Consider the following 13689-nt stretch of genomic DNA (forward strand, 5'->3'; position numbering starts at 1 on the left):
ACTGTAAGCGTTGAAGAACAAGTTTCACTGGGGTTGCAAGAATATGGAAATAAATGCTCAGGGAGCGTTATAGAGAATAGCATAATCATGCAAACTCTATCATGAGTCACATGAGCAGCATGGAGGAGTGAAGAGTCCACAGACTGAAAGGGTGTGTGGGTTGACCTGTAGAGGACCCTGCTCTTAACACACAGCCCCGTGCTCCTGTGTGTGTGACCAGAAGAGGATGTACGCTCTACCGAGGAAGGGTATGTGGTGTGGATGTGTGTGTGTGTGTGTGTGTGTGTGTGTGTGTGTGTGTGCGTGTGTGCAATGCATGCATGCATACGTGTACGTGTGTGTGTGTGTGTGTGTGCAATGCATGCATGCATACGTGTACGTGTGTGTGCGTGTGCATACATACGTGTGTGTGTGTGTGTGTGTGTGTGTGTGCATGCATACGTGTGTGTGTGTGTGTGTGTGTGCGTGTGTGCGCATGTGTCTATATGTGTGTTTATCTATAAGGCTTAACAGGTCACTGGAAGCCATAATTACTGAGTGTGTGCCAGGGCTGAGTCGAGGTGGAGTCTGTGCCGGCGTATCGCTTACAGTTGGCTGTACAACGGGATTAGTGTGTTCAACCAGGGGATAATTGAATTCTGGCCCACAGACCTCCTGACTCAAGTGTTTGAGAGTGATATTCACGCTTTTGAACAAGTCGCAGAGGGAGGGAGAGAGGGAGCGAGGGAGGGAGCATGAGAAAGTGGGAAGGGGAGAGAGAGAGAGAGAAGAGGGTGAGAGCGAGAGAGAGAGAGGGAGGGAGGGTGTGTGTGGGTGGGGTGGGGAGGAGGGGGTGGTGTTGTGGGCTTTGGGCAGAAGCAAAGTAGTGGTGTGTATGACTGGTTTATCAGACTAGAGCTTGCTAATAGGGTTTGCGAGAAAACGAAATAACCTCAGTCACGCTGACGTTGTTCGTAGGAGGTAATTGAAGTGGGCCCCCCTCACATGCTGTGAAAAAATAGCATTATCCTGAGATGACCTTAAGCAGACACTAGACTAGAAAGCACAAGACGTCCACATTTTGATGTAATGAACACCTGTTTTTTTTTTTTACTAGGATACTAATTTCGTCCTGTTGCTCTGTCAAAACAACTCTGAACACCCTTTGTCTATTTCATTAACGTTTTAATAGATTCCTCCTCTAATTTTCTTAATCTTTACAGGTTTTCCTAATTGCTTAATGGGCAAATCAAAACATTCATGGGCTTCTATGAGCAATACAAAGAACTGTTTTTCTCTTTTTTTTAGTTAAAAAGCCTTCAGAACTTTCAACAAGTCTCCTGACAGTAAACAGAAAACAGTAGTAAAAGACTGTCTACTCCATTTGGGTCCAAATTACACAGGCCTGGAGAATCAATACTCGTGTCTGCATTTCTTCTCAAATCATTACTTGGACAACGACGCTGGTGTTTTTCCACACATACAGTTCAGAGAAAAGCGAAGAAAAGAGAGCAAAGTGTGGTCGTCTTGCACTCCATTCAAACTGAAATATTCAAACTGGTCATTTATGGCGTGAACTGTGTTGGCATGTTTAACTGGGTCAAAACATGGAATTCTATTGACTGTGACAATGCAATTGTTCCACATGACTGATGACTGAAATACGGACTATAATTAGTTGCCAATGAATTAGAAACAAAGTGTGGTGTGTTAGTCAGCATGTGTATGTACAGTACATATGCAAATATACAAACATATGAGAGAGAGAGAGACACTCCACCACAAATACGAGAGTGTGTGAGTGTGTGTGTGTGTGTGTGTGTGTGTGTGTGTGTGTGTGTGTGTGTGTGAGAGAGAGAGACAGAGACAGAGAGAAGACACAGAGAGAGATAGAGAGTGTGTGTGTGTGTGTGTGCGTGAGAGAGAGAGAGACAGAGAGACAGAGAGAGAGAAAGAGAGAGATAGAGTGTGTGTGTGTGTGTGTGTGTGTGTGAGTGTGAGAGAGACAGAGAGAGAGAAAGAGAGAGAAATGGTTATTAGGCACCCAAGCTCAATGCTAATCCCATCTCTGAACTGCTGCATGGGATGGACGCAGACACAGGGCCGCGGTCTGTGCAGGGCCAGATAACACTGGTGCTTTGTGCTGCGCTCGTCAGGGCCTGGAGGACCACTGTGCTGACGGGGCACTTTTGGGAGCGCACCGCCACCTCTGGGTCCCCATGCAACAATGCTATACACTCCTGGATTTCAGAGCACCCAAAACAGCGGGAACAAGTCACACAACACACACACACACACACACACACACACACACACACACAGACTCGTGTCGGATTTCCACTTGTGGGCCTTGCATAGAACACCAAGCTAGCTATACCCCGTCTCAACGTCCTTAATCAGATAGTCTACTTCCTTCCACCCAAAAAAAAAAAAAAAAAAAACATAATCACCAGACTTAATGACTCTGGTGTGTGGCTAGAGGAGTAATTCCACAGCTTCCAACTCCAGGAGCACCAGTCTGCTTAGCACCACTGAGCGCATTAAAACAAGTTCACAACAGAACTACCTGCAGGGCAACTCTGCAGGGGGCAGTAGTCCAGGCTTTGGAACTCTTTTTTTTACACTTCCTGGTCTCCGTTAAGAGTTGTTTCATCCCCTTTTTATTACAAACAGAGCTAAACGTGGCCTCGCCGTGGTAACAATGTTTACACTGGGCGCGGTTGAATATGCTGACAGATTAGGGTTGAGTAAATCCAGAGATTGTTACTGCAAATCATGAAGGGAGTCGAACGCTGTTTCTTAAGGAGTTTTACTGAGTCGAGTACTCCCTTTCAAACAGTGATAAGTGATGATCCCACTCCACCATTCCCACTTGCCAAATACAGTTCTTCTGAGTCTCAAACAAGAGGGCCTATTTAGTAGAATAACACCATGTTGAGCTTTGAAAACACCACAAATTCCCTTTTTGTAGGCAGCTTCGGCATTTGATAGTAACATTGTGAGGAGACAATAAATGCTTGAATAGTGGACCTGGCGCTGAATAGGGAGAAGCAAAGTCTTTCTTCCATGTAACAGTGCTCTTCTTGTCTCTGCGTGTCTGTCTCAAGGATAGCGAGTCTCAAAACAGGAAATGAGGGGCTCTGTTTGCCACATGCAGCCATGGGAATAAGCGCTCGGTTACGAAACCCTCCTAGGTTGCAGGATCACTAGCTGCATTAAAATACATGACTGGAGACGCCTTGCTGTGCACATCGTAGCACATGCCAAAGCTGCAGGCTAGTTTACACAGACACACACAGACAGACACAGACAGACACAGACAGACACAGACAGACACAGACAGACACAGACAGACAGACACACACAGACAGACACACACAGACAGACACACACAGACACACACACTTTCGGTCTTGCCCACAGCAGCTAATTTGATAATGGTGGCCATGGCCATGTGCACAGAGCAGACATGTTTGAAATTCCACTCCACTTCAGGCCACTTAGGTGCCCTGATAACAGCTATGCTTCAAAAGACAGCCACATCAGCCGTCTAAGAAAAATTACATAAAGCAAAACAACGCCCAAAACACAACCTGCCCGGCAAAAAATGACAGATTTCGGGAGGAGACTCCCGACACCCATAGGAGACTGATTGCCACTCCTGGTAGGGAGTGTGTGTCTGTGTGTGTGAGTGTGTGTGTGCGCGTGTTTTACGACTCTGTGCGGATGACAGGGAGCGTCTGATGGGAGATTATCTATCAGGGTGGGAGTGTAGCCTGTTGAACACTCACCAGGGGCTATATTTACACAGATGTGCCTGTGGAGACCCCAAAACCGGAGACAGCTGCCAAGAACTGGAGCTCAACACACACACACACACACACACACACACACACACACACACACACACACACCAGCACTCAATCAGGAATTAAACCACGCTTACAAAACCTTGCTCAGCTCTTATTACTTTTCTACATGTATTTATTTTAGATTTTTGGCCTTTATTAGATAGAACAAGTGAAGAGACAACAAGGATCATGAGACAGAGAGAAGAAATATGAGGAGCGTGTACAGGAAATGACTCCAGGTCGGACTAGAACCCGAGTCCCCCGTTGCCAAGGCTACTGTTCTACGGCTCCCTCTTAGTAGTTCTTACATTATCTCATTATTTTTTTTTTTAAACAACAAATCAACAAATCAACAAACCAACAAACCAACAAACCAACAAAACCAACAAAACAAGTCTTACAGGAGGTGCTGACAAAGGTACATACTGTACATATAGGTTACTAAAATGGCAGGAGCAGAGGCTTCATAGAGATGGCCGTAAAACAAATACTGTATATCCCTGCCCTGGCCGTGATGACGAAGCACTGTGCTGCTGACTTGCTAGGATTGCTTACGGGCTCAGCTTAAGCCAATGTGTTCGTTTCCAATTGATACAGCCAGGGGCCAGAGAGCCATGAGGGACCGCGAGGAGCAGTTCACTGAACGTGACAAAGTGCTGCATTACGATAAGTGATTCAGTCTATACAGTATACTCCAATTCCAAAATTCCAAGCCCATGAACAACTTTTACATTTTTTTTTTTTATTTAACTTTAGATTATTAATCAGGTTAAAAATTGAATTTTGAGCACTACATCTTGAATCTTCAGTACATAATCTAATCATTTATAGCAATAATCTCACAATGACCAAAAATAGTCATTCTATGCTATGACTATTTTGACACACTTTATCTCATAATTAGATTTGCCGATTTTAGCCGGGATTTGTTTTCTGTGTGTGTGTGTGTGTGTGTGTGTGTGTGTGTGTGGTGTCGGTCAGTACACCATGAGCCTAGCATGTCGCAACTGACATGCTCAGAACACGAAGCCAGTAATAAGACACCTTCTTCTTCAGTACACACGCTCACCAGTAGAACATAATGGGCCCGTTCCACAAACATGGATCAAACCTTATAGTCTTAGAACTAAAAGAGAACTTCAGTGAAGATTTCCATCGTGGAGAAAAGAGCTTTTAGCCTAGGACTAGGCTTAGTCCAGGTCTGAGGAAACCAGTGAAATGGTACAGTACAGTATATGATTGGGATGTTATGATCAGGAGGAGGGGGAAAAAAAAGGGAAAAAAAACACCCCACTGCAAGAAACAGGCTTGAGGCTGAGGTAAGGGTAACAGGGAAGCTACACCAGGCGCGTCACTGAAGCAAATGTACGTGACACTGTCTCATCTGGTGTAGCGACTTTCATTGATTAGCAAGTAGCAACCGCTGCAGCATACGCTTCGCGAAAGTAATGCCATAGTTGCGCGCCTGGTGTACTGTAGCTCCCCTGTAAAAGTCCCACGGAGCTCAGCGGCAGCTCTGACTGACACGCCCCAGAGAGGAGAAAGCAGCTCGAGCCGGAGCCCTTGGGCAGAGACTGGGAGATCGGAGCCCCTGGGCGACAGATGTGGCATGGCTGAAATGTGGGGTGTGCCATGCGTGAGCCGCGGGGGGCAGCTGCCTCATTACAGGGGTGTCACTTACTGACATCAGGGGGGGGACGCTGGCTATTTCTGGCTACTACTCGGACAGGACCACGTGGGTGCACAAGAAGCAATGCACGCTGATTCATACACAGTATAGCTCATTCTTAAAGCTGCACAGATCCGGTTTATGAAAGTAAGGCTATTTAAAAAAACTGGCTCTGATGTGAACATTCAGTTCTAATGAACTGAACTGTCTGAACCTCAGGTTATTGGCTGAGGACAATTGGTCTCATTTGATCTACGTAATACCGGTAATCAGGCAATGATGTTCACAGCGGCCATATTGTTGACATAGCCAATGCATAGGTAGGCCTATTTAATGCAGCGGTCAACTGACAAGCATGACAGTGCCAGTATTATTTATCGCTATAGGCTATTTAGTCATTCTATTTTTTTTAATAAAATTGAATGCGATGGTAGGCCTTTGTTGTGTAATACACGGCTGTTGCAACAACAGCAAAGAGCCTTAGGGTTGCCAACTGACAGAAAATGGGAATGTTTGCAAATAAGCTCAATAATGAAGAGCATAAGTATTGAGTGAAGGATATTGAATATTTACTAGGTTAAGAAAGGGGGTCACAAGCCATGGAAGTGTGCATTGTCTTCGGTGGATATTGATGCATGAAACTCAAAAGGTTCCATTAAAAGAGTTGGGTGAATAGGGATGATTTTTTTTGTCATTTTGAAAGAGGGACATGGGGAGTTGATAAGTGGTTTGTTGACACTTTACTCACAGTTCTTTGTGTTTGTCCTCTGCCAGGATCTGGTCATTGGGCTTCAGACCGTACCTGTCAGAAACACAAGTTCATCCCGTAAGCTGGTAATTCATTTCTCAATAAGCTGATCTACGATCCTGCATCTGCTCGTCTTAAGTTACAAACATACATCTTGTCTTGATGGACGACAGATTGGTTACTTGGTTGAGAAGGTCTAAGTAGGCACCCCAACTTCTATCTACTCTGCATGTGCTGTGAATTCACTCATTCATGGACCCTCACAGAGTTCTGGCCGGGTGATTAAACTTACTTGTCCAAGAAGTCCTTGTCCACCACTGCAGAAATGTCCAACAAAGGGTTTCCCATCCCGAACAGGGCATTTTGGCTGTGAATGTGACAGAGAGAGTGCACAGCGTTAGTTTGGATATCCTCTTTCATGGCATGTCTCTTCATTTAGAGCACTCACAACCAAACACACATACGCACACACACAAAAACAGTTGTACTAGTAAACAGATAAATCTTCCAAAACACATTATAAAAGTTGTTCAGTTACGTAAAAAACGTAACACTCAACACTGCACTTCATAACAAGTGAACTGTCTTATAAGGGCATAAGGCATCAAGTCATCATTTCATTCCTGTCCAACACACTGAGGCTGTGGCCATGTGCTCAGTGCTGCGAGCGCCATGTGCTCACAAAGAATGGCAGACAAACCCGGCACACAGCACGCCAGTGTCAATGGACACACAGTTTCCACACAGTCACATGCAACACACACACACACACACACACACATATGTGGAAAGTGAAACACACAAATTATTCAAATACCCTGCACTGATTTATTGCACTGGCCTCTCATGCGGACAGGTCTGTGCAGGTTTTTCCCCCCCTAGGCCTATCGTGTTAAGCCTACCTTACACTGACAAGATTTGGGTAAGATTCTTGAAAGATTGTAGTCTTTTGAGTGAAGCTTGAATGAGGGGCTTTAGTTAAAAGACTACAATCTTTCAAGAATCTTTCCCAAATCTTGTCAGTGTAAGGAAGGCTTTAGTGACACACACCAGCAGATTTCAGAGGGGATCTAGTCTCTGTTCCATGGATTTATTTTATAAGAGGATGTCTGGTTAAACCAAACCAAAGCAAAACAAAACACAGAGAAGAGGAACCGAAAAGCCAAATCAGACATGCTCACACAACAAAAAAAACCCAATGTCAACAATTTGCACTCATGTTTCAAAGACAGCAGCAGCCTCAATCACAATCAATATTTTGTGTGAAAAAAAATCAATGCTGTGTTACACCCTGAAGCCATGTGGGGACTCAGCTACTGTATGCACATGGCCATTCCACAGCCATGGAGGCATGAAGAGCAAACACAGGGATGCAAACCCACTGCAAAGCCCAAAACCACCACCAGGTCCAAAACAACTTACAGAGATGACTTTCCCTCGTGTCTGAACCAAATCATTAGAAACACAGCGATAACACAAGACAGTACAATTAGGAATGTGCAAGATTAGCCATGTCCTGAACCTGACACATGAACAGCTGATTATGTAACTTTCTTGTATGTGTAGGCTGCCTATCAAGAGCATTACAGATGCGCGCATGTGACAAACTACATTTGAGCGCGTTTTCCGCCATTACAAATGTAACGTTTCACGCATTCATCAAATATTTGCTTACCTGGAAGCTGGCATGGCTGTTGATATCGGAGTTCTCTAAGTGCAACCTGTAGACAAACTGTAGCTTCACGCTTTCACGTCTTTTAAAATCTCTTATCAACATCCAGGAGGGACAGCATGCGTTTTAGTTGTCTAATTTCGCTGAAACCGGAACCCAACAACTGTTTGCAAAACTGATTGGCTACATCCAGAAGTGGGAGGCACATGTGCTTTACTCCAAGAATCTGGTTGGTTGAAAATGCATCGTCTATTTTGGGTCCTGATGTGAAATCATATTTGCCTTCATAATGCGTGTTTGATCGCAATGATTATGGTAATGTTGTTCGCCGTGGCGCAGGAATCTGTCGTTTTCTGGGTTCTGAAGTGGCGACTATCCATCTAACTGAAAAGGTATTCCCGACCGACACAAAGCTCATTTTGACAGCCAAAAACACGTGACAGTCGTATCGTATGTGCTTGCTATGCACTCAGCTTTGTGCATTGCAGACAGCCAACTAATCACTGTCAAGAGTCATTCCGTGCAGGTGACATTGACCAAGATCAAAACCAACAGCATTTCAATTCAAGAGAACTTACCTCGTGCTTTTGCTGCAGGCTATAGCCTTTCACAAAGAGGCCCATTGCGTCCACTAGGATGAACCAACACCTAGGCATCCTCAACTTTCATTAACGTCAATTGTCACCTTAACATCTAACGTCAACGTTACCACAGCGGCAAATATTACTAACAATATAGCACGCGGAGGGGCTAATCTCATAGACCTAAAAGAAAGGCTAATCTACACCATGAATTCAATGAGCATCCCTGTCAAGACATTAATGTTAGCCAGCCGTCAAGAGCTAGCTAGCTCGAGCATTATCACAGGGTTAGCGACTTAACTTCACACTGTTGCACATTTGGCCTTTCATGATACTTGTATATATACATACCATTATTAGCAACATCCCCATTAGATTAGTTACTACTGACTAATGTCAACTAAATGCCCTAATAATACAGCACATTGTTTAGCATCTTGCATAACGCTGTTAAAGCTAATTTTAGGTAACGTTAGGCTACAGCTATCTTCCACTTGAAGGCAGTTCCTTCGCGTAACGAAGACACATTTCAGGTGCCATGTCGAGGTCTCAGATACATTTTGTTACCTGAGCGTTTCTCTGACTTTATTTGCTTGAGGTTCGTCGGCGACAGCCATACTGAGAAGCAGTGTTTGCCCGCTAAACTTGATTCATCCACTTTAATTTTCCGAGGGTTATCGACGTAATGCAAGACAGGTCGTCTCAAGATATCGCCTGAATTAAATGTGAAATTTGCACATCAAATCAAATGAAAAATCAAATAAAAATGTTTTTGGCGTCGATTGAGAAAATGTGTTTGGTTGATCTCACTCAGTTGCTTTATTCCAAGGACAATAGGTTCAGGGGAACTTGATGACATTTCAAGAATCAGTGCAGTAGGTGAAATGGTTAAAGTAGCCTCTTGCTGTTTCATGCAGACCGATGAGCAAAAATAATTGACCAAAGACAACATTTGGTGATAAAAGTCCTTAATATTTATTCCAAGGCACATTAGATGGTTTAGAGGGATTCTACAAAGATTGTGATATTTACATTCAAACTACTTTAAAGTAAAACAGTCTCATGGGAATCAAGCCTGAGCCTGTCCTCTTATAAATATGCACGCACATTATAAGGAACCTTAGTGTATTTCTTTCTAGACAACTTTTTAGGATGGCAGACTTCGTCTAGCAAAGTCTCTGTAAAGAGACACTTGGTCGCTACTTGTTCTGAGAAAAAAAAAGAATACATGTGTTTCAGCTTTGAAAAAAAAAAAAAACTAAGCACCAGTTTAAAGAAATGACCTTGATGTTACTGCACGGTTATTGTGAACAACTCACATTTCATTCTGAGGACCACAGGAATTTTGAGTGACATTCTGATGTAATACTAATAGCCTATTGTATTAACAATTAATGTTCATTAGTTTCAAGAAGAATTTAGCCCTTTGCACATTTATCAAATACAAACAGATAGTCTGAACAAAAAGAAAAAAAAACAGTAATAAATCTTTGGTAATTCCTGAAAATGTCATAATAGGCCTACTGCTAGGAAAATACATAGAACAGCAAGAGCACACAGTTAAAGATCATTCCCATTTACCATCATAATGCATTGTGAATGTGAGAGCGGTGTTTGTTTTTGTATATGGTGGTAGTTTATGGTGTAATATATGTTATGTGTCATTCTAAATAGGTAGGCTACTGTATATTGTTTTGCAAACACTCTGTGAGTTTAAATGGTTGTTCAGGCAAAAGGGTGAAAGGTTTTCTTCAGTACACAAAAATAACCAGTATAAAGATATAAAACAAATGTCTCCAAAAAGAAAATAACATTGAAAAGATCCTAAAGTTTCAACCCCTCACTCAAAATAACCTCTGAGACAGAAAATAACCATCTCTATGTAATACCAAAATCAAACCTCCACTCAAAATATATACCCAGGATTCTTCTCAACAAAATTCAACAACATAGTATTTTTTTACATAATACAAAATGAATTACCCAGTTGCATTGGATTGTCCCTTATCTTACATTCCACTAAGATAGCTCTTGAAAAAAAGTTACCAGTAGGGGAAAAAGGAACAATTGTTAACAAATGACACCCATACAAAAAAAAAGTGAAAGCAATGTTTTCAGTGAACATCATGACCCGGCTATAACTGTCCACACTTGCGGACTGTTAAACTGAGGGCAGCTCTCTCACTGAGAGATACTGGACTTGGGACTGAGGATGTGGTGTCGGCCGGGCTTCTACTGGTACCAGGGAGTCTTCCTGATCCAGTGGAGAGTGAAGCCGGCGTCTGTCCGAATCTTGATGGAGGCGGCCTCGGCCTCCCTCACAGTCTCCTTCACTGACTGCATCAGATTCTGGGCGTTGTGCACCAACATTTCTGTAGCCTGTTGTAGGAAGAGAAGGAGGAGCTCATTAAGAGATTAGATTTTTTGGGGGGCCTTTCCCAGCATTACCCCCATAATTCTCCGCACAGAGGCGTTGACAGGAGTACAGCGTACCCCGCCTCTGATACTGCACCCCCCCCCCCCCCCCCCAACACAACCCTGCACACCAGTGTCAAACTTTGGCCCCGCCACCATGACTATTACGATTTAGTTCTGCTTGTTGGCACCACTCAATAAGATCCATCATTTATCAGCTTGTCAGCTAAAAAGGGCAGTGTTGATGTGCATGTCAAGTGTCAGCGCACTCCATGTCTATATGTGGATCGCGAACAGGAAAAACTAAAGACACAATACCCTAAAATGTTTTTGCTTTACTAACTCATGCTTTGAGACAGCTGATATACTGTAGCCTACTGTATGCTACGCTTCTTGTTTGTTGCAAAACCACATGTCATCAACACAACATCTAAACATAGCGAAACAAAACAAAACAAAGGATTTAAACTTCCTGAACCAGAATGTTTACTGCACTGCCGTTGAGTATTCCACTGTGGGAGCATCTTAGAGTGAGGTTACAAAGGGTCAAAACACAGAGAAATAGAACACCCACCTGCTCGGATTCCTCCTCGCTGATGTTAGTGCGACCCAACATGGTGGCCTTGACGGTAGAGAGGATCTTCAGCTGTGTACTGATGGTGGGAATACGCTCACACACCTGTGGACAGACACAGCTGTTAACTCAGAAGGCAGCTAATGATTCATATTACAGAAGCAGTAATCCTCAAAAAACACAGTTTACATTGATCTTAGAACAGCTAAAGGGCATTGTTGTTAGACATACTGTAACACAAAGGGGAGTTTTTATTGACACCATAATAATAATGGAATGTGACTACATGAGTATGATTGCCAATTATAATCAAGGTTCTGAACTATCCATTTTATAACCAGATTTTTTAAAGCTAATTCTCATTGCTAAATCAATTAGTCACATTTCCAAAATACTGTATGACAGACGCACTTTGTCCAACTAGGAGGACTCCACAGCACACAGCGACAATTGTTTTTTCTGAAGGATCAGATCTATGAACCGTTTCTGATCAGGCATTTCGATGGGCCCCATTTACTCACCTGAAGTAAGTTGGTCCTGATTCGCTTGTCTGTGCACTGCTTGGCGACTTCTTTGGCCAGCCTGGTGACCTCGTCTGAGGCCTTGGCGATGTCTTTGGCGCACTGGATGAGAGCACGCTTGTTGCCACTACCACCACGCACAAGGCGGGACATCTCTGCCATCAGCAAGGCCATTCGCTTAGCTGCACCAATGATGTCGTTGCCCTGCAAGTGATGGACAGGTTATGTATTTGTTTCCTGTAGTTTCATAAATGTATTTATTTTTATTTTTACATACAACATATTTTGTTTTTTGAATAACTGATGTGTTGGTGAGAATTTATTTCACAATTCTATCAAATATATAGTGTTCTTTTATCCATGTAGTTATATTCATTTAAACTATATTTACACTTAAGCTATATTTATTTGACCACAGTAGATGATCATCTTTTGAAGATGTGCTAAAATAAAGATAATAGAGAGTCCCGGTTTACTGTATGGTAACTTTTGACCACTCACCTTGCTTGACCACTTGCGGGCCTCGTCGTGGAGTTGCCTGGCGGCCAGCATCATGGGCTCGCTCACCATCTCACCGGCCTTCTGCTCAGGGAACTCCTCTTCCTTCTCCTCTGGGGGAGGAGGTCTGGGGGGAGGCACCTCACCCTCGGGCAGTGGGGGCTTGGGAGGTGCAGCCTCGTCGTTGATCTGTAGGAGAAATATAGAAATGGTTCATTACATGGGGTCATTGTAGCGCAAACGGCTGGAATGTCCACCATACCACATTCGGGTCCAAGTGCCCACGGGGAGCCGAGTTAGAATCTGATTCGCAGTGATTTCCAAATCCCACCCCAATCTCTGTTTCACTTGCTTTCTCTCACCTTTCACTGTCTTATCTGAATAGAGGCAAAAATCCCCAAAAATTATACTTAAAAAAAGAGAAATGGTTCATTACAGCAGCGAAAATAATTATTTGTCCGCATTTCACTCCAAAAAGATTAAAATCTTAAGATTAAAATGTTTTTTGGAAGGTTTTGGAGAAATGTGTCTCCAGATTTTATCAGTTAATAGTTAAAAGAATCCATTGCATTAATGACAAATTCCATGTTCTCAAGTATGAGTGGGTGACTTGGGGCAGTGCAAACAAAACTGGAGAAAAATAAACACCATTACTGTTGCCTGTGTATCACTGAATTTCAGCAAGTAACCACATGCCGTTTGTGTCAAGATTAAGGAATGTTGTGTGAGGTGCATGTGGAACTGTTTGGACTTACGTGGAGCTGATCTAGATCGGGAGGAGGTGGGGGGAAGTCGGGCTCCTGTGGTTGGAAGGCCTCCCTCACCTTGGCCACGGCACCCAGAATCTTGTATCCCGAGTCCAGGAAACCTTTCTGTAGGCCTGTCAGAACACAAACATTTGAGACTCGTCACGGCAACCAGCGGAACGCCTGTACTTATCTTGTATATTTATGAAGTCCTCAAGAGATGCCCAAGACGTGTTTTAAATGAATTGACCTTCTCTGATTTAACAGATGTGTTTCCCATCTCTCCTAAATACACTTTCGGCTCAACTTTATGAGAAAAACACTTTCCTAAATTTAAAGACTGGGTTTGGCAAAATGATGTCAGAGTTCTGTATAGAATTACTGGTCTATTTTTCTTCCTCTCAGTCCAAAAACCCTTGTAGCCAGGAACTATAA

At 43.3% G+C, this 13689-nt stretch overlaps 2 protein-coding genes across 3 annotated transcripts in view; both read right to left on the reverse strand.

Annotated features, from left to right (window-relative positions):
* Nucleotides 1-9197, reverse strand: part of adkb (adenosine kinase b) — a 156872-nt gene extending 147675 nt beyond the window's left edge. Inside the window, exons 1-3 of one of the 2 annotated variants that reach the window (XM_062526614.1) lie at nucleotides 9068-9197; nucleotides 6540-6614; nucleotides 6248-6301 (exon numbers count right to left, since the gene is read on the reverse strand). In XM_062526614.1, coding sequence (XP_062382598.1) covers nucleotides 6248-6301; nucleotides 6540-6614; nucleotides 9068-9117 — 179 coding nt within the window. In that variant the 5' untranslated portion in view covers nucleotides 9118-9197. Of the gene's footprint in view, nucleotides 1-6247; nucleotides 6302-6539; nucleotides 6615-7922; nucleotides 8086-9067 lie in introns of those variants that run through there. The other variant, XM_062526615.1, reaches the window with a different exon arrangement.
* Nucleotides 9198-9451: 254 nt separating this feature from the next.
* Nucleotides 9452-13689, reverse strand: part of vclb (vinculin b) — a 37373-nt gene continuing 33135 nt past the window's right edge. The window contains exons 17-21 of the mRNA XM_062525664.1: nucleotides 13264-13388; nucleotides 12512-12697; nucleotides 12011-12214; nucleotides 11490-11594; nucleotides 9452-10879 (exon numbers count right to left, since the gene is read on the reverse strand). Of these exons, the coding sequence (XP_062381648.1) occupies nucleotides 10733-10879; nucleotides 11490-11594; nucleotides 12011-12214; nucleotides 12512-12697; nucleotides 13264-13388 (767 nt within the window). The 3' untranslated portion in view covers nucleotides 9452-10732. The remainder of the gene's footprint in view (nucleotides 10880-11489; nucleotides 11595-12010; nucleotides 12215-12511; nucleotides 12698-13263; nucleotides 13389-13689) is intronic.

The sequence above is a fragment of the Sardina pilchardus genome, chromosome 22 (assembly GCF_963854185.1).
Source record: "Sardina pilchardus chromosome 22, fSarPil1.1, whole genome shotgun sequence".
NCBI lineage: Eukaryota > Metazoa > Chordata > Actinopteri > Clupeiformes > Clupeidae > Sardina > Sardina pilchardus.